Genomic DNA, 20,608 nt, shown 5'->3' with positions numbered 1-20,608 from the left:
GCGTCTCAGCAGACACAGACTATGCACTCCGGTACTCTGAATATTTATTTCTAACGTGCAATGAAACAAACTAGATGAACTTCAGCTAGTGGTGTGGAAGAATGGACACTTTTCTTCATCTTCTGTTTTGTGCTTCACGGAAACTTGGCTGTGTGGATCGATACTGGACTCTGCGCTGTAGCTGGCAGGCTTCCAGCTGTTCAGAGCAGATTGTTACACAGAAATCTCCAGCAAAATGAAAGGTGGAGGTATTGTTTTTATACTAACAGTGGCTGAGTGTAAAGATTTGACAGTGATTCTGCAGTACTGTTCTCCTGTTCTGGAAACTTTTTTCATCAACTGTAAACCCTTCCTCTCTCCCCGTGAGTTTGCTTCATTCATTGTGGTCGATGTTTACATTCCACCACAGGACCACGTGCAGGAGGCACAGCGCATTCTCTCTGACTAGATACTGTGTGTGGAGCAGACAAACCCAGACTCTTTTGTTATTGTCCTCGGCGACTTTTTAACAAAGGGAATCTCAGCCATGAACTCCCTAAATACCATCAGCTGATTAAATGCCTGACCAGAGAGAACACTTTGTATCACTGTTACACTACAATCAACAGTGCCTATCACGCTGTCCCCCATGCTGCACTGTGACACTCTGACCTCGTAGTCCACCTGATTCCTACATACAGGCAGAAATTAAAACTTTCTAAACCTGTTGTGAGGACATCTAAAAAGTGGACTAGTGAAGCTATGGAGTATCTTCGTGCTTGCTTGGACTGTAAAGACTAGGATGTTTTCAGGACTGCTACCAACAGTCTGGATGAGTACACAAAGGCTGTGATGTCATACATCAGCTTCTGTGAGGACAGCTGTGTACCATCACACACCAGGTTTAGTTACAACAACCCCAGCTCTCAGCTCCTCCTCCCATATCTCAGCAGGGGCCTGGACCTCTCCACAACTGCCCACCTCAGAGGCCTCCGCCTCCCCTACCACAATTACAACTCTCTCTATCCTGGAGAGGGATGTTAACAGGATGTTCATAAGACAGAATCCCCACAAAACAGCTGGACCAGACTCTGTCTCTCCTTCCTCCCTGAAGCACTGTGCCGAACAGCTGTCTCCAGTATTCAGACATTTTTAACACCTCACTGGAGACATACCATGGTACCAGCCTGCTTCAAGACCTCCACCATTATCCTTGTCCCCAAAAAACCGAGGACCACAGGACTCAATGACTACAGACCCGTCACCCTGAACTCCATGGTAATGAAGTCTTTTGAGCGCCTTGTATTGTCCCACATTAACACCATCACCAACCAACTCCTGGACCCCCTGCAGTTCGCCTACAGAGCCAACAGGTCTGTGGACAACACAGTAAACTTGGCCCTCCACTTTATCCTCCGGCACCTGGACTCTGCAGGAACCTACGCCAGGATCCAATTTGTGGATTTTAGCTCTGTCTTTAACACCATCATCCAAGCTCTGCTGCAGGACAAGCTCTCCCAGCTCCACGTGACTGACTCCAGCTGCAGGTGGATCACTGACTTCCTGTCTGACAGGAAGCAGCACGTGAAGTCAGGGAAACACATCTCTGACTCCAGCACCAGTTTCCCTAAACAAACAACTGTATCCCCAGTCACCAGTCAATCAAGCTCCTGAAGTTTGCAGATGACACCACCCTCATTGGGCTCATCTCTGGTGGGGATGAGTATGTCTACAGGTGGGAGATTGACCATTTGGTGTCCTGGTGGGGCCAAAATAACTTGGAGCTCAATGCTTTTAAGACAGTGGAGATGGTTGTGGACTTCAGAAAGAACCCAGCCCCACCCGCCCCCATCACCCTGTGTGTCCTTCCGCTTTCCTCACCAAGAAAGCACAGCAGGTGATGTACTTCCTGCAGCAGCTGAAGAAATCCAAAGCCAAAGCCAATGTTGGTGCACTTCTACACCGTCATCATTGAGTCCATCCACACCTCCTCCATTGCCATCTGGTACGCTGCTGCCACTGCTGCTGCCACCATCTAACATGGCACGTTACATTAACACAACTATAAGTATTCTTTGTATTATTACACTTGCACATTACATATACTGTTTATACTGTGAACATTTGTACATTCCCGGTCAATATCCTGTACATTATTTTTATACTCAACAGCTCTCTTCACATAGAATATATTTCTACTTATTCATTATTGTAAAATTTTATTTATATATTTATACCACCTGTCTTTTGAGGTAGTTGTATTTTTCTCACTTTTTATAGATACTTGTTTTTTCTCTTACCTTCTAATTTTTTATTGTTATGCACCACAACACCAAGACAAATTCTTTGTATGTGCAAACTTACTTGGCAATAAATTTGATTCTGATTTGTTGTAGCTGGATACCAGGTCACTGAGAATGGTGAGCCAAAACAGTAAAGTTGTGGGCCTTAAAACTAAAAATTGAGCTGAACAATTCTAAAACACTTTGTTAGAGTTGAGGGGAACTTCAAGGATAAGTGGTAATTCTCTGTGGGTTTGTCACAATGAGCAATACTTTTCACATTACACAGTAATTTGAGCCATTGTTACATAAAATATATATTAGAACAGCATTTAATATGACAATAGATGTAACTGACACCTGAGAAAACCTGTCAACATCAACATCCAGCTACAAATTGGATGTTGATGTTATGTGGAATAACCAAACATATCTTTTAGTGGAGGCTAAATCTTGATAGAATTCACTGTCAATGTTAGGCTCAAATCCAGCAGCAAACAGTATCATTGCTTGGTTAAACCTTACACTTCTATCAGTCACCTTCTGCTCCAGTTTTTCCCAGCCTCAATCCACCTTACCCAGATAAATCACACAAAAAACACAGATAAACAGCCAAGCTCCATCTGTATTCACTCCACTGGGGTCCTGGCCAGGTACACAACCCTGTGATGTCACATTAAAGCTGTGGGAGTCTGGGGATCTGGAAAAGAGATGGGGAGCAGGAAGTAGGACATGCAACAAGAGGTAAAATCAGCTTAGAAAATTTCCTCAAGGGGTTCTGAAGGTATCTTCACACAGACAGTTGCCACACACAAGCGCCCCCCCCCCCCACACACACACACACACACACACACACACACACAGATGCAAGGCACAATGGTGATCCATTAGGGCAATGATAAGAGGGGTGTGTGGCAGGAAGAAGACTATAGATCTCAATGCAAATTCTGTCTCCTGGCAGAATGAAAAGACTATTCTTTAGAGGAAAGAATGCTGCTGTGGCAGGAGCAGGCGGCTTCACTGGGGCGAAAGGAAGACTGGTAAACAAGAATTAAATGATGCCGAGTGTGCACCGAGGCTGCCGGCATGACATTTCTGCTCTGTGAGATTAATAATGAAGGAGATTACAGGCACCTCGATGGGGACACACAAATGAGACAAAACCCAGGAAGATTATTAGAAGGCTGACAGCCCACGTCAAATAACAGAGGGCCCCAGACAGCTGTTGTGAAATTAATATTTTATGGCCTTCCATCAAAGACCGCAAGGAGGGATATCACTATTCACAACGAGGTTGACTTTATATCGACAAAACTGGGGTGCCCCTGTGTTGAAAGTATGTGCCGGTTATCATTCTCACAATATAATGAGGAAGACTATGACTCTACCCCAAGAAGGGAGAGAGTGTGAAATAATTCATAGAAGATACAAAGAGTTATATTGTTTCTGTAAACCTCACTGCCTTAAACCTATTTTTCTGTGAATCAAATGGGACACCGGATTTGCCAAAGGAAGCAATCAAGGCAAGGCAGCAACATCTGAGGAGCCAGGAACACATGGTAGGGGGCAACTGGAGGTGGATCGAGTTGTATGCTATATATGATAGTGAACAAAGATATTTTGTGAAGTTTATAATAAGCTACAAGTCAGAAAGAGTCAAGTCAAAGAAGAGAAATAAATGTTTTTTGCCATTTACAGCTGGCTGAAGGCAGACTAACAGTCTGAACACAGTTAGCATGCCCCGTTTATAGTCTTCAAATAACGTTGTGGTGAGGAATGTTGATGTGGGCTGACAGTGAAACAGGATCAAACAGATTTAGATTGACAGGTGAATTTAATTTGCAAGTTTTTGCCCCTCATTGAGCTCTGAATGTTGATTTCTAACAGACACATTGACGACTACTGCCTGTTCTGCTCCCTCCAAAAAGGCAGGGAAGTCGTTGTTGATAGACATCTCACAGAATTGTTTTATCTCTTCTCTGCAACAGACAATGCATTTGTTCAAGTCAAACCCAAAAGATGTCATGGTAGAGCAGGGTAACATGTTTGTTTTGCTCCACCTTAGGGGACATGATGCACTTTTGACATACTGTACGTGAATAACCAGCTTAACAGTCAGAAAAATAATGGCCTGTTTTGCAGATGTGGTAATTCCCTATGACAGGGCCTGGTGAAATGTAAGCCATTATAGTTGCATAACATCCCTGGCATTTGAGCATGAGGCCAAATGTAAATAGCTGGTGACGGGTGGTGATACACGGTTATGTCAGTCTCCATCTCAGTGTAGCTGAAGGTCATTCAGTTTTGCAAGAACTGTTCATCACCCGCCATGTTTGCGTTGTTACAATGGGAGATAGAATTCATTGCTTTTTGCCACATGCATTCCATTTCACCACACTATAAACCCCATAATGCAAACAGCAAAGCAGTGGCAAAGATGGCAGAATTTGAAGTATTACTGTACCATATACGAGGCTCCACTGACTTCACAATCAACTATAGGGACAAGCCAAAAACAATTTTTGTCATAGGTTAAGAATTTCTGAATTTGTTTAACACAAAAATATTAATACATAAAAATTGCAATTACTGCACATATTTCCAATTAGACCATATTTTCTAGTTTTGTATGCCGGTTAACAATAGTTTCACAGCTTGTAGGATATTAATACCAAGCATTGGAGTGAATGGACCATGAGATATAACTGCCATCACTCTCTTAAAAGACGCAGGTGGATGTCAAGTTGTCAGCTAATATATATCTGACGACTGTGTAGTAGCTGAATTATGCCATATTGATGTCCGCTTCACACCTGTTTATCACCATATTAATCCACTCCCCCCTTTGGGAATTGCTTGTGATGTGCTTATTTACATAAAATTTTATTCAATATATTTTCACATTACGAGGTTTCACAGAGATAGCTGTCAGTCTGTCTTGAGTGTGATGTATATTTGATAAGTTTACGGCTGTAAATTACAGCCCATAGATTGCAGTGTAATTTTGTTATAGATAAGGGGTTACCAATAAAACCTGTAATAACGCCTACTTTACAAAAATGTGTGTACAAGAGGAGAAGATAAGAGGTTAGGTAATAAGTAGCAATTTTAAATAACAAAAAATAACCATTTTGTGATTGAGAGGCATGTAGAAATCAATTATATTGGTAGTATTCTAGTAATTTCAGAGAACAGTTACCGTGTAAAAAAAAATGAAAATGTAGGGGAAAATAACTTAAACATTTATTGTTTTATTTATTTAAAAATTATAATAAGATAAGGTTAAATTTGTGTAATAGGACACCTCAAACCTGGCACAAGTTAACAGTTTGAAACTGGTTTAACTCAGTGCTCAAGGTATATTAAACTGCACGTAATCATAACAACAGCACTTTTGCTTCATTACCAGTAACAATGGCTACATTCCATTTAGTTCCACTGGCCTCCTAATGTACATTCTGTCCCACTTATGTACACTACTAGTGTAATGCAACCAAGCCATCATTAATGTTATTGTACCTTTTTTTTTTTGCTGTGAAAAGTTCGAACATCTACTGTTAGAAAGGTGTACATTAGTTGTACTATAACCTATCATACTTTCTTTAGCAGCACTGTGATTGTGCATCAGAATTCATCTGATCTGTCTTCATAATGACTCATTATGTGTCTGTTATGGTAAATCTGTGACTTTACATTTACAAAAATGTATTTCCTGTACAGGTGTTTTTTGGTGTACCAAACATGGAAACATGAAAATACTGCACCATTTAGACACCTTATATATACAGTATATAGTCTACATTCTTGTAATTGTGGATCTATAACCTGCAAACAGCTGTAAATTTCTATCGCTTTTTCTATCGCATGTATATATCATATTTCTTATATTAACATCAATATGTTTATCTGACCTTTTATGTGCTGAAATTTGTTGGGTGTACTATTCCCTGATTCTCATCAGAAACCACCAAAAATAGGAAATTAAACAGGATGTTCATATTTGAAAGAAATATTGAGCCCTTTGGATCATTGGTAGAATTAATGCAATGCATTAGTCCAACAATATGACCACACATGAATGGCTATCAGGTCCCTCTGTGTTTCTGATCATCAAAAGAAATATTAGCTAAGCTATTCAGCCTCCACTGTTGAATGGAATCCAATTTACAATATGCCTACAAGACCTTTTGATAGTAATATGAGGTGAGCATGTGCATGTGTGAGGGGGAGATAGAGGACTATGCAATGGAGTAGGAGAGAATATTAGCGAAGGATACCATTCAAATGCACTCTACAATACAAGCATATTTTAATAAATAATAATTGGATGTCGAACAGTGAACACAGCTAATCTGTGCCATAAAGCCTGCAATGTCACACCCACTTGTCTTTTGTGTGAGTAGCAACATGTTATGTCGGTGTTGAATAGTGCCTGGCAAAAATAAAATAACAAAACAATAGCTGTTTTTATTTTGTTTAAAAAAGTGCTCACATTTTAGCACCCAGTATAGAAATACTATGAAGTAATATAGACAGAAAACCCTAGAAAGCACGTTTCATTTTTAAGAGAGATCAAAGAAAAAATAATCAAAGCAGAGCAGAAACGTCTTTCAACTGATGTCACAAACCAAAAAAAAAGGAGAAAATGTAGTTATCTTTGTCGACACTTAATTGCTGTGTTCAGTCTCATTTCATAAAATTTCAATACATACCTACCTGCTTTTCTTCTTATTTATGCAAATGAAATGATGTGATCAACACCAAGTTAAAATATTAAACTCATAAGGAGCTGTCTACACATCAGTTTGTGCCACCTGAAACAAAGCATCTATTCACAATTATGGGTGTTTTCGACGTCAGTCAAATACACACGTTAATACATACCTTTTTAAAGAAAATCAAAAGACAAACTTTGACAGTAATCTTCACCACAAAAAAATACAGAGCAGAAAAAAGAAATCTAACCAGTACTCAGGCATTAATAGGATCAGATTTGATTTATCTATTGTGTGTCTTGGACAAGTCGCCACCTTGAGTGCCCATCTCTGCCTGCTGGTATCTGATTTGTTTACCAAACCAATTATTTGATATCTGTGGTCAGGTATAAAGGACAGCAGTGGTGAGGTGGTTTAAAATGAGAAAACTGTCCAAATGAGATCAAAGGAAGGTTGCTAAAGGCTTGTATTAAATTCTCTGACAACGATATAAGAACGTTATGTGGAGCACAGCAGCCAGCTAGAATTCAGCAGAGATATCTTCAAACAAGAGAATGTTGCAATAACGCTGCTTGGTTGATTTATTAGATATGATTTTAGGGGCTATCAATTGTGACAGCCCCTAAAGACAGTGCATTAAAACCATGGATGTTACAAATGTTAGCCATACTTTTGATTAAACAAGCAGAGCCATAAATACATTTAGACTGCCTCAATTTTTTGTCAATTTAGTTTAGTTAATTAGTTACATCCTCCAAGTATATCACAGTAAAATGCCCTCTGGTTTGTCATGCTACTGGAAAACAAAAGGAAATCTGCAGTGTAGACATTGTTCAACTCTGCCTTGTCCGTCTCTGCCTCATTGTGTTACTGCTTAAAGTGAACTGTCTTTGCAACAGTATGGACTCTCACAAGCACAGCAGACTGTCATCTATGGCTGTATTCTTATTCAGCTGGTAGTCACATCTGTTACTGGGACTAACAGCTTAATTTTCTCACCAAAGCCTGATCAGAGTCGGACTTAACCTTTCAGATGCTCATATGGAGATATTTTCCTGTAAATAGATGTTTCCCACAAATGCTGGCCTAAACAAAATCGCATGCACTTAAGATAATGAAAATACCCTACTCCATAATGGCTGTGTACACCAATTTCCTTAAAACATGACTAATACTACCCTCCAGAAGCAATTTTTATTGATTACACCGCAGCACAGCAGTGGATCCTCATAACTTTACATACTTTATGAGATGTCTTTGTTCTTGGTGTGTTCATGTCCCTAGGTGCCTAGGAGCAGAGGGCGCACCTGAAGAGTTTTGAGCTCAAGGGTATCCTATTCTCTATAATTATCCTCTGAACAAAAGCAGAACCACTGCAGCGGAATACATACACAGCCAGTGAATCAAAGTGAGATTTACATATTGCATCCAAAAAAAACGGAAGATCCAAATCCCAAAAAGCATATTTTTCATGCACATAAAAAACTTTGTGTTAGCATTGTGGGGGGGATTCATTCTCATAGCAGCATTGTATAATGATCTAAGTGAAATGCATGACTTGTCTCATTAACCTAGTTTAACAAACAGAATTATCAGCAAAGTCGCATCTAGCTATAGGTGTCTATGCATGCTGTAGCTACCCCATGACAATAAAGCCGGAGACAAAGCCTTTACAACCAGTGTGCCATGCAGATAGGATATTCAAAAAAGGAGGGTTGGGGTGACAGTGATGTATAGCCTATTTGCAATTCGGAGCATCAGGACATTTTGTGTAGTGTATGTGGCTCCCAAAGAGTATTCTCCTGCTCCACTTTTTGAATCTGCACTATTAGTGCATCTGCAAGGGCTGATATTATAACTAGTAGCAGCATTTCATAAGCAGCCTATCTATGATGTGTGTGTATATATAGCTCCACATTCTCTCAAAATGTGACCTTAAATTTACAAAGGGATATCTTAATAGCTGTAACTTTTTTTGTACTAATAGTGAGAAGAGCGTAAAGACAGGGTCAAGAGAGAGCAGGGATATAGTTATAGCATGGCGTGATACGGGATTCTGACCCATTCTGTCAGAGAGAGAGAGAGAGAGTGTGTCATTGTAAGGTGTCACATCTAACTTTACTTTTTTGACACCAAAGGCAATTTGAAACAAAAGCAGTTATCCTCGTGGCTATGGCCACTCCTCCGTTGTAGTCTTTTTTCATTATAAAACTCAGCACTGTCAAATGGTCTGCACAGCACTATGAAATCAGTAGCCATGAATCATAAAGCCTGCACAGACTTCTGTAACCTACTGTAATAAAGTATAATGGTGCACTCCAGCCTCAAGGTCAGTCACTGTAAGAAAGAGACTCCGTGGTGCAGTCAACTGCATCAGCCTCCCTTTTGCATTCACTTAATCCCTCAGTAGTTCACCAGTCCCCTATGGAAAGCAGCATACCTTGTTCAGCTAACTTTAAAGTCAATGCAGATTATCATTTTCAGGAGCATATTAGCCTTTTCCTGTGTACTCACCAATGATACTTTAAAAGATTAAAATTAAAAATGATAAAACAGTATATGCACATTCTAATGGAGGAGAAAGGTGCGTGCATGAATTACTAAAATACTGAGGATGTTTCGAGTTACAGAACTGATTTAAGCAGTTAATTGAGAATAAGGACTTATTTATCTTTTATGTGCTTAGTTTTCCCTGTTCATCTCCAAACAAAGTATCACATGAGCTGAGGGCATTACCATTTCCACATTGTGAAATAACACAAGGCTGTCACTTACAGTTTTGTAAAGTTGGCCGATAATGGCTCAACAAAAACATTCAAATAAAGTAACACTGGCTAGGATTTTTTTTCTCTGTAAAAATTAACTCACTTAGCCTTAATGACAAAGTGAGGCTTCAGTAGAGAAGATAAAACCACCACCTGCGAATGTGAAAAATCACTCTAATTGGCTAAATTCTGTCCTTGGTTAAAAAAAAAAAGAAAGAAAAAAAAAAGATCACACTTGCTGGTTTGGTAAAAATTGGTGTGCTGTGTGCAGTTTACAGATGTCATGTTATGTGATAGGGAGAAATTAGAGGGAAACTTCGGTATTTTCAACCTTGACCCTATTTTCCCATCATTTTGTGTCTAAGTCATTAATGGGGACAACAATTTGCAGCAGCACTGTAATCCGACAGGGTGCTTGCTCCATGAGAGAGTTGAAGAGAGGAGTGCCGGGAGGAGTTTGTTGTGATAGAGTACAGAAAGTGTGGCTTAGTGTTATCTAAAAGATTTTCAAAGTCATGGCTGAATATTTAGATTTCAACAACAACTCAACTCTCACGAGATTGCAGAACAAGACTTCTCTTTGAGCGAGACTTAGTTAGACACAATAACAAACAGACCAGATCAAGTGAAAGGTAAAGAAAAACATTTTATTTCTCTGTATGGTTCTTTCCATAATGTTGTCAGACACTTATAATAACAACCTGAACCCGTCAGTGGCAAAAATAAGTACTTTTAGTGGACGTTCATTGATGGTGCAAAATTGCCCCGTTGGACTGAATTGCAGCCTGTTTCGCGGCTGCCGGCTGCAAAGCTCTCGCTCAATACTGGATCAATTTCAAAAACTGTTGTCCCCATTAGTCACTTAGACACAAATGATGGGAAAATAGGGTCCAGGTTGAAAAATACTGAAGTTTCCCTTTTAAAGTTTAAATCTTTAAACAATTTACTCTCCCTGCCATTTGGAAGCTGTAAATGTGCAAAGTTAGTCAATGCAGCTTTAAGTAAGTTGAGCAGTACTTGCAATTTATCAATGATTCAAAAGAAGCATGGCCTACATTATAGTAAAGTCATTACTCACTGGCTAGCTCTCTGCAGATGCACTATGGCTCAGCTCAACTCGCCTGTGGCAAAGCCTGGAGGCAGTAAAGAGCTGAGCTCGGACCAGCAAGGCCTCCTGGAAAGATTGTCATTACTCACTGTGCAGGTGCTATGCAGAATGCAACGGAACAAGCAAAATTTCCTGCAGCTCGACGCTGCACTGTATCAACCCTTACAGAAATGCAGGCATATGAGTTCACTTCACACTTAATTTTTCATTAGGAAGCGCACTAGGAGCCAATTAAATCAATGTGAAGACAAGTCCGGTTATGAAATTCCTGCATGACAGGGTTACATAGTGTAAAACACATGAATATGAAACAGTAACTGATGAGCTCACCATGACTAATGAAAGACCCCTCATCTCAGCAACAATGCTGACGATGAAATAACATTGGAAGGGGGTGGGGATCAGTGTTTACATTGTGTAATAAATGTGAAATGGGCCTTATGCACTGACTCCCAGACATTATTTATTAATTCTCAAGCTCAGCAAGGCAATCACAGACAGAATCATATTAGCTATTTCTATTGGATACGGACTCTGACCCACAGCTCATGAATAAGGAAAACAGAAACTTTACTGGAATGTAAATGGGATTCATAGAGTTGATGAATGTACAATGGGGCAAGTGTTACATTTGTATACAACATTGAATTTGTATGGTTGACCACGCATGTCAATCACTTCCACCTTGGAGTTCCACGAAAACACCTGGGTGTAAGATTTTCAGTTAACCATTTTAGGAGGCGGGAGCTCCATTTGTGCAGGGTATTTTAAAATGTTTTGCATGATCTGAAGTTGAGTTTGGAAATACTAGTATAAAAGAACTGTAATAGATATTTTATATGTACTGTGTGGCTGAATGGGCAGTAACACTGAAAATATCAATTTGTCTCAGATCTGAGAAGTTGTATAGATCCCACATTAACACAAGAGTTAGTAAAGCATGAGTAGTTTGAAAGAATGCTACATTTTCGTTTTGTCATTTGCAAACATTGAAGTAAATCTATTTTATAATTTGAGTTGAGTAGTCCTAATGATTGTTGCAGAGAGATTGTTTTCACCAGTGGACATTACCCAACTCTTAAGATGTGCAATATGTGTACAGCCTTGAATAATATGCTAGAATATCTCTGGTTGGAGCTAATAGTATTACAATATGTTTAGGGAGTATTATACATATTCTAATTGCAATCCAAACAGTACAGGCTTGAGACCTTTGCAGCATGTATCACAGTTTGGTTCACCCATTTTATGAATAATGAATTGTAATTAGAGCTCTAATTATGCTCTGAAATATTCACAAGTTTTAGTTTAATTGCCCCCTTAATGCATTTGGCTGGGATGGAAATGAAACAACAAATGACACATAAAACATGGGGTGTGTAAGAAGAAAAAAGAGGTCCAAATGGTTCACAGAGGCAATGAAAGATCTCTGCCAATAATGACACACAAACACATCCAGCAGAGATTTTGAATGCACAGAGCTGTGATGGAGCAAACAGTGAGAAAACAGAAGATTAGACTTTTCAGCTAATCCTTAAAACTATTAACTTGTATAACTTTGGTATTATATTCACAGTTGGCCATACTGTAAACAGTCTTGGCTATAAACCAAGTTTACTGCATGGTGTTGTGACCCTGGAAATGAAGAGTCAACTGAATGTGAAATAAACTTTTTAATTTCATCACAAATTGCAGTTTCTTCCAAGGCCCACAGTGTTTGCATGTGAGTTTTTCTGCACTACCAACTACTGTATATGTACTTACTTACTGTAGTCTGACATGATCAACAAACAGCACTGCTTTCCACTTTTTTGCAGCTTAGGAGCAATCTCCAAAGTTCACAGTACATGTAAAGAAAGAATATCTGAGCAAAAATACCACCACTGAACATTTTACTGTGGTTTTGGCCACGCTAGCAGCGGTGGTGATCCCCTGACTTTTCCTGTAGCGCCACCATGAGGTTGATATTTGTGATTTAAAGGACCAGTGTGTAGGATTTAGTGGCATCTAGCAGTGATGTTGCAGATTGCAACTAACAGATATTCCTATGCATGCGCAGTGGCATCTGCCACTGGTACATAGGTTGGTAGCCATTGCCTTCAGGGCAAAGGAACATGTCACCCAGTGCAACAGTGTGGCTCATTAATTTGCTTTTTATAGTTTTTGGACAATAATGGAGGAATAAGATATATCAGGATTTGTATACACACACTATGCTTGTAAGTAGATCAATTCATTGTTGGTTCTGCACATCTGATTTGTTGACAATAAGAAAAATGTAGAAAATTGCCCACCTTATTATTTAAAATACTTGTTGTCGATGTTAAGATTTTCAGGGTAGCTGCTCAGTGATTTCATGCAACATAATCCTCTATCAACAGACTCATTGTCTTCTGATTGATGTGGCCATATACATTCAGAACAGCTGGTTCAGCAGTAGCAGTCTGTCCATTGTACCCGCATACACACCACTACATCTGGCATGATAGGGCCAATTACGTCAACACAGCAGTTATGATATCAGAGATGCTACCAATTTCTAAAGTGACATCGAGGGACGCGTGATCCGAGACAATTACCAGTTTGTTACATGCGTCTGAGATTAGGAGGGAGTAGGGGCACTATGAAGTGTTACATGCTTCTGAGATTAGGAGGGAGTAGGCACTATGAAGTAGATTGCACCATCACATGTCAAGTGGATCTGTATGTCAATAAATATGGGCCTCCCTGGATGAATAATGGGAGAGAATTTGTAGTTTTTGCTGTTCAGGGAATCCTAAAGGTTATCAGCAAACATTCATAACAGAGGCAATGGCAGTGTGTGTGTGTGTGAAAGAGGGAGAGAGAGAGAGAGTGTGTGTGTGTGTGAGAGAGAGAGGCACTGAAGAGGTAGATGAGCCACTGCTATCTGTTTGACATTTCTGTCAGTACTGGTATTTGAACTGCTGGGTAGCTCTGACAAATGCCATGGCTGTCACAGGCTCGATTTTAATTACACCTGACTGGGTCTTTTAGGGGCTTAGGAATGAACTTAATTAGTTAGCAAGCACTCAGGCTAGTTCTGGCGTTAGTTGGTACAACCCACACAGCTTCTTCTTCTGTAGCTATTCATTGGCATTTTAATGGTCTCTGTCTATACAGAGGGAGAGAATTAACAAATGAGGATAGAGCTAATGGGCTCGGGGGATGACAGGAGTGTGCTTTTCATTACCAACTTGGATGTTAATGTTTGGTCACTGTATAGATGGAGACACTTTTAAGTGCCACAGACTATAATGGAAATGGAAGGTGTTGACCATAGAGTACAGACTCAAAATCACACCAAATGTGATACCTTGGCATCATAAAACTGTATTGTGTTAAGTAGCTTGATGGAGTTTTTCACAGGCCAGTTTGCACACATGAAGTGTTTGGAAAATATTAAGAGTAACAAAAGAAAACCAACCAGTGAAAATAAAAGACAGGGTGCTTGGCAACAAAAACGTAGATATAATATCCATGGATGACCAAGAACAATTTCTACAGTCAGGAAAGACTTGGTTCCTTTCCTATTTTATCAGTTTCTTAAAATGGAATAAGTTTTAAGTTGGAAATACAAACTAGCACAGAAGTACAGAACAGTCTTCGGGCAGTATACGTGGCACTCCAATTTCAGCTGTAGAACACTGACAACTTAAGATAATACAGAGACCAGAGTATCCCAGTAGCTCTCCCCTGCACATGACAAGGCCATAGAGATGATTAAGTGGTTGGTACATTTTAATGAACACAAAGCCATCCAAGTGGAAGGCAATTTTAATTGAAATCTCCTTCTGTTTAATAACTTAACATATTCACAGAGGGGAGAAAAAAGTGAGTCACTCATGAGGAGATATCTGAGGTGAATGGGTGTTCAGTGAACAAGTAATTCAGTTTCTCAAGCAGCTTCACAAGACTGATCTTTACCCCCAGAGTGTCTTGCTGTGTTTTTGTTGCTACTCTTTGCACTGCTTACTTTTTTTGTATGACACAATTTCCTGACACCCTCCACCTCTCCCTTTTTTATCTACTCACATTCAGCATCATCACAAAAGAAAAAAAGAACAGTACAGATGGTTACTGTGGCTCACTTTCACACCGACTAGCTCGCAGAAAAGAAACATTTCAAATCAATTTATAAAACTAAAAAGAAAAAAGGACTTTTTTAAATTAAAAGTTGGTATGCTGAAGCCTCCGTATCATGAGTTTTATGGCCACAGTTTACCCTTGTTCACCAGCTAAATGTTTTATGACGAAGTTTACGAACCTGGCACAAACTGCAAAGAAGCAGCAGATTTTGGTTCTTTAACTGTCTGAATAAAAAAAACATGATCCTGTGCAATGTCATACCAAAAAACAATAATTTATTATCATTTCTTTTGAAAAGATCACCATTATCACACATTTTAACTGGCTACAAATTTGCCAACTACGCATTACTCGAAATTAGACCATTGGACATTGACTCAAAACAAATACAGGGATTGGTTTTAAAATTTCAAATTTACAATATTTCAGTTAAAAATGAGGCATTTGGAATGAGTTTACTTTACATGTATTTTACATGTCTGTTGATAAATGATAGCCTGTTAATTCTTCTGGTTTATTGTTTTTTTCAATGATCAAATATGCTGTGTTCTGAGTCCTGCTCAGTGGCAATCATCCTTACACAAGTTTAATGTGACTGCAAACATAATTCAGTAACAACTATACAATATCTATGAATGTGTCCAATTGGTAGAAACTCAATGTATACAATGTATGAAAAGTCTTGAATAATACCCCTCTGTTGCACACAGATATACAAAGATAGTTTGCGTGAGAAATCAGGTTGCCACACCACAATGTATCATTGATTCAGTTTTCACTGTTAAGGCTATGCTGAGTCAAAGTGTATGTGGAGAATAAAAAAATACATAAAAATACTGGTATGTGAAAGCTATGAGCAGGTCCATCTGTTGTTGAATATAGTATGGAGGACAAAATTCTAAATATTAATTAAAAATAATTACTAATGCAAAATAATTTTAACCAAAGCTGCAAACCAGACAAACAGGGCTGCCACCATTAAAATAAAAAACAAAAAAAAACAAAAAACGTGAAGCTGCAACACTGGCAGTGTGTCAGAACTTTTTGGACTGTGTCCACAAAGTTGTTTTTCATTGTCTTGCCAGTGAAGCAGCCTCTGAAGTTTTGTCTCCTTTTTTGTATATTTGTTGGGAAAGTTCACAAATTACAGAAACAACATATAAAGGAAGAATTTCACTGTAAAATGAGGTATCCAACTTTTGAAAGATGCTTTTACAAAGTTGCTGATGATAAAACTAGTATCAGCAAATGTATTAGTTGACCAAAAACTTGTGCGATTAAAATATTAACAATTTACAATGTGAAGTGATTAAAAACCTCAGAGTATATTGTTTTCCTTGCTTCAATGGATGGAATACCTTTATTACAATATTTATATATTAGTAGTAACAATGGGGTAAAAAATTTGTTGAAATACATGAAAATGTTATAATTGTATTACCTAAGTTTGTTGGCATGAAACATTTGAAGTACAAAACTGTATTCTAACGGATAATTAATTTCAAATTCATGATATTTTATGGATTTTTGCCAGAATTACTCATCTTTTTATTAGGAGCAGGCTGATTGATATGTGAGATGTTCATGTGCCTTTAAAGCTGAAATCTTATTTTAACCTTTAAACTTATTTTACTTATAATATAATTTTTGTCTGTGTATTGATACTCTGTCTCCTTGTGCTGGTAGCAGCTTGGTGTTATCATGTGATGACACTTGTGCTCCCCTTAGCTGATGAAGACCATGAGATGCAGTTGAATGTTCAGTAAAATGCTAGTAACTAAGGAACTGTGATAAGTAAGGATCTTTGAGTAGATTTATTTTGTCGCATTTGCTGCAAATAGTATGTTCAAACCTGAGCCATTGCACAGCAAGTGACAGGTCTACCATTTCTGTAGCTGCATATCAACAGCAAAACACAAGCAATGGATAAACTTTAACATTAAAATCTACAGCTAGGTATTCAGACAAATGACCCTTACCGAGCAATGAACTGGCTAATTATCATTTGTCATTAGCTAAATGCTGACACCTTCACAAGTGTGACACCTGGATACTCTTATTACATCTTTGCTGTAGTTCAAAACATGATTTAAACTACCTCTTAACAACATACAGAGGCTTACAGATTTCAGCCTTGAAGGATAAGGAGAGTTGTTAATTGAAGACATGTTAAACAGTAAGTGAAAGGCATTAAACCCACTGAATCACTGTGTTTTGTAAGTGGCAAGTATGTACGTAAAACATAATATAAAAGAAAATATTTGACCTTTCTTAAGGAGTTCATACTATCTTGAGTCATATGGTTACAACATAAATATGAAAATAATGATTGAAAAGATAAACATATACAGAGCAAAGTAATAAAAATAATTCCATAGAAAAGTTTTTTTTCCCGCAGAGTGATGTGAAAAACAACTCTGGAAAACATGAAGAAAATGCTATGACACCACTGATAAATTCTTTACAAAATGCTTTTTGGGTTACAAAGTGTGAAAAATACTCCTATTGTCCTCATAAAAACGCCACATTGAACGAGGCAATTATATTATACCGCATGGGGTAGAATGTGTGTGGTTTCTTTATACAGTAGTGACTGATAAGAAGGCGTTGTGAACCTTGGCTCCCTCAGGGGCCTTAGTACCATGGGTCATCAGCTCCTGGATGGTCATCCAATTGTCCAGGATCTTCTTGTTGCGTTTCTTCATCATCTTTTTGTGGCTGAGCTCTATAATGCTGACTTCCTTGCGACCCTCGCTGCTGCTCTGAGGGTTCTCCCTCAAGCTTTCCAGCCGACTGCGCTGCATGAACTCTCGTCTTTTCCTCTGTTCCTTTGCCCTGACTAGGTGCTGCTTTCTTTCCTCTTTGCTCCAATACCTCCCCATCTTCATTTCACTCATTGCATCATCATCTGTGGTCATTCCCCCACTACGCTCTTCCTTAATCTTTAGTGCTCGCTCCCTCAGGATCTTGTCTCTCACAGGCCTCTTGGTGATGTAGCGTGTGCCGTCACTGCGGATCTTGACCTTCCACTCCATCTTGGGCTCATTAATGGGCCTCTGAGGCTCTTTGCAGACACTGAGCAGGCTGAGCTGGCTCTGGGCGTACTCTACAGCTGAACGCTGCTGGATCAGCTGCATGTAGCTCTGGTAGTGGCGGGCATGAGCTGGGATGTTGATCTGTCGATGCTGGGAACTGTGGGATGGAGAGAAGTAAGGAATCTGGGAAGCACATGGCTTTAATTTCCCCCTCCCCTCCTCCTCAGCCTGAGGTGTTTGGTCTGACTCAGAAGGATTGCTGTGATCAGGGCTGCTGCTCTTGCCCAAGACTGGAGCACGGCATCCTGGGATGGGGCTTGGGCTAAGTGAGTGGCCCGTGGCAAGGCCACTGCAGAGGTTCCTCTGGTTGGTGAGACTGACCATCCTCTGGAGTGAGTGCTCTGGGGAGCGATCCATTGCCAGGGGGGTGCTCCGTGAACTCTCCGCCGTGTTATAGGCACTGGAGCTGTCCTTGTCTGATTTTTCCAGCCTCTCGTTAATGTCTGCCAGCTTACCTCTTGTTGGCTCACCCCGATGGAGGCTTTGGTTTTTGGTGGAGGGGGCAGAGTGGCCCGTGGATGGAGACTGCTGGCCCTTACGAAGCTTGTGGGCCTGCATGATGTTCTGACATTCAAGCTCGATGCTGCGCAGCTCCTCGTTGAGCATGCGTAGCTCATGCTGTACGCCACCCTGCTCCCCCATGCTGCACTCAATGGTGCTGCGGCGGCTGTAGAACAGGTCGTACTCACCGCTGTTTCGTATCTGACACTTCAGCTCCAAGAGCTGCTGGAAACGGTCACCCTCAGTCTCCTCATCGTCCTCATCCTCTTTATCCTCCAGCCCTGTGGAGCTGGTGATACGGTGTGTGTCCCGATTGTCTCTCAGGCACTGGGACAGACGTCTCTGGATGTGTGCCAGGACATTATGCTCAGAGCTCTCCATTCTGTCTTTTATACTCAGTACACTGTCCTTATGATGAGGGAGTGTGGAACAGGTGGGCTTGTCATCATCTTCTTTCTGAAATTAATAAAAATAAAAAAAAACCCAACCTGAAATACTTTTTATGGCTCAAAATTGTGATACATTTCTTTCCATGAATGAGCCATGTGAAAATTATTTATCATCATATTTTGCTCTGTTGCATCTGGTGAAAACTTGTAATGTGCCAGTTTTGATTTTTATCATGTATAATGTATTTGAATTCTGTAAGTATGTTTGCAAATGTCTTAAGTGATAAAACATCTAAATGTTAATGTACTTAGAAATGTACTCTAATTGTTCTAGTCTGGTTTTCTGTTTTAGATGCATTGTTATGGAATGAGGACAAAATACAATGAAAAGTCACTAGAACTATTTAAGAGTTCAAGAAGTGCAAAACCTATTCTGCATTCTCCTGAAGGATTACATATGCTGTTGTGCGTAACTCGGTTGTACAGCTCTGTTACTTCAGGGATTGTTTCCTCTCTTCCAAGTCTTTGAAGTCACATTTATATGGATTTTTGTGGTATGCTAACTCCCAACAAAACAGAATTTTAAATGATGATTACTAATGTTTGGAATTTAAATGGTTCATCGCCCCCCCTCCCCCCCCTTCTATAAATATTCATAATCATTACTTTGTATTCATATTTCAAAGGCCAAAGCTTGTTTTCACTCAGTTTTGTGAAGAAAGTCAATGAAGAGTTTGATTCCATCTCTGCCACCGGCTAGATCTCAAGGAAAAGGTTAATATTGACACTGAATAATAACCTAATAGAGTCAAAGCAATTACTGGTCAGTCTGATGGAATGATGTTCATAAAACACAGAGTGCTATAGTCTGTAGACAGGGGGAAGGTTAACTTTAATCTATTGCTTTTTGACTATGAAGAAACTTTTTGGGGGGTTTTATTCATACTGAACAGAGAAAATAAGAAAAAATGAGCCTTTCAGAATTTCTAGAAATCAGATCACAAAGCTTTGTCGCCGACTTGCTAATCCAGTTACACAAAGCATATGTTTTGCTGCTGTCTGACCTGTTCATTCTCCTGCTCCTCCTGAAGGGCAGCCAATTCCATCTCCTCTCTCTGCTGCTCCTCCAACATTTCCATCTTTAGCTGCTCCAGGAACTCACTGTGCTCATCATCCAGCCAGGCCTCCTCCAGCTAGAGGTGAATGAAAGAAGGCATATGGAGAGAGAGGGAGAGCGAAAGGAGCGAGTGTTATTTGTCAAGGCCTAAAGCTTGTGGCGACATGGTGTCTCAAAACAAATAGTTGGGTGTTCCAAATGGGTGCCCAAATGGGATTTTCTGAAAAAAAAAAACAAAAAAAAACACCAAGCATGGTTTTGAAATAAGAAACTGCAAGCATCAGTGTGTGTGTGTGGTGTTTGACTGCTATACTGTACAGTATCAGTCTTTCTTAGCTAACAAAACACTACCTATTTTTAAAACATGCATTCTAATCTTAAAATTAAGTCAATGCAGTTTAATGGTCATAGGAATGTCACCTTTGACCTATTTACTCCACACCATCCATCATCTGTTTGTCTGCTCGATGTGAACCAAATGGGATCCATATCTGAAGCAGATTTACAACTGGGAGATACATTTAATTACAAAGAGTCTACTATTGCTCCT

General features: G+C 39.6%; 1 protein-coding gene across 2 annotated transcripts in view; it reads right to left on the bottom strand.

The window, feature by feature from the left end:
• Window positions 1-15,214: 15,214 nt before the first annotated feature.
• Window positions 15,215-20,608, bottom strand: part of LOC137183305 (PDZ domain-containing RING finger protein 4-like) — a 122,504-nt gene continuing 117,110 nt past the window's right edge. For both annotated transcript variants that reach the window (XM_067590272.1, XM_067590273.1), the window contains 2 exons: window positions 20,006-20,134; window positions 15,215-19,008 (listed from right to left, as the gene is read on the bottom strand). In XM_067590272.1, the coding sequence (XP_067446373.1) occupies window positions 17,536-19,008; window positions 20,006-20,134 (1,602 nt within the window). In that variant the 3' untranslated portion in view covers window positions 15,215-17,535. The remainder of the gene's footprint in view (window positions 19,009-20,005; window positions 20,135-20,608) is intronic.

The sequence above is a fragment of the Thunnus thynnus genome, chromosome 5 (genome assembly GCF_963924715.1).
Source record: "Thunnus thynnus chromosome 5, fThuThy2.1, whole genome shotgun sequence".
Lineage (NCBI taxonomy): Eukaryota > Metazoa > Chordata > Actinopteri > Scombriformes > Scombridae > Thunnus > Thunnus thynnus.
Note: the sequence above shows the minus strand (reverse complement) of the source record. Positions and strands in the feature narration are given on the sequence as shown.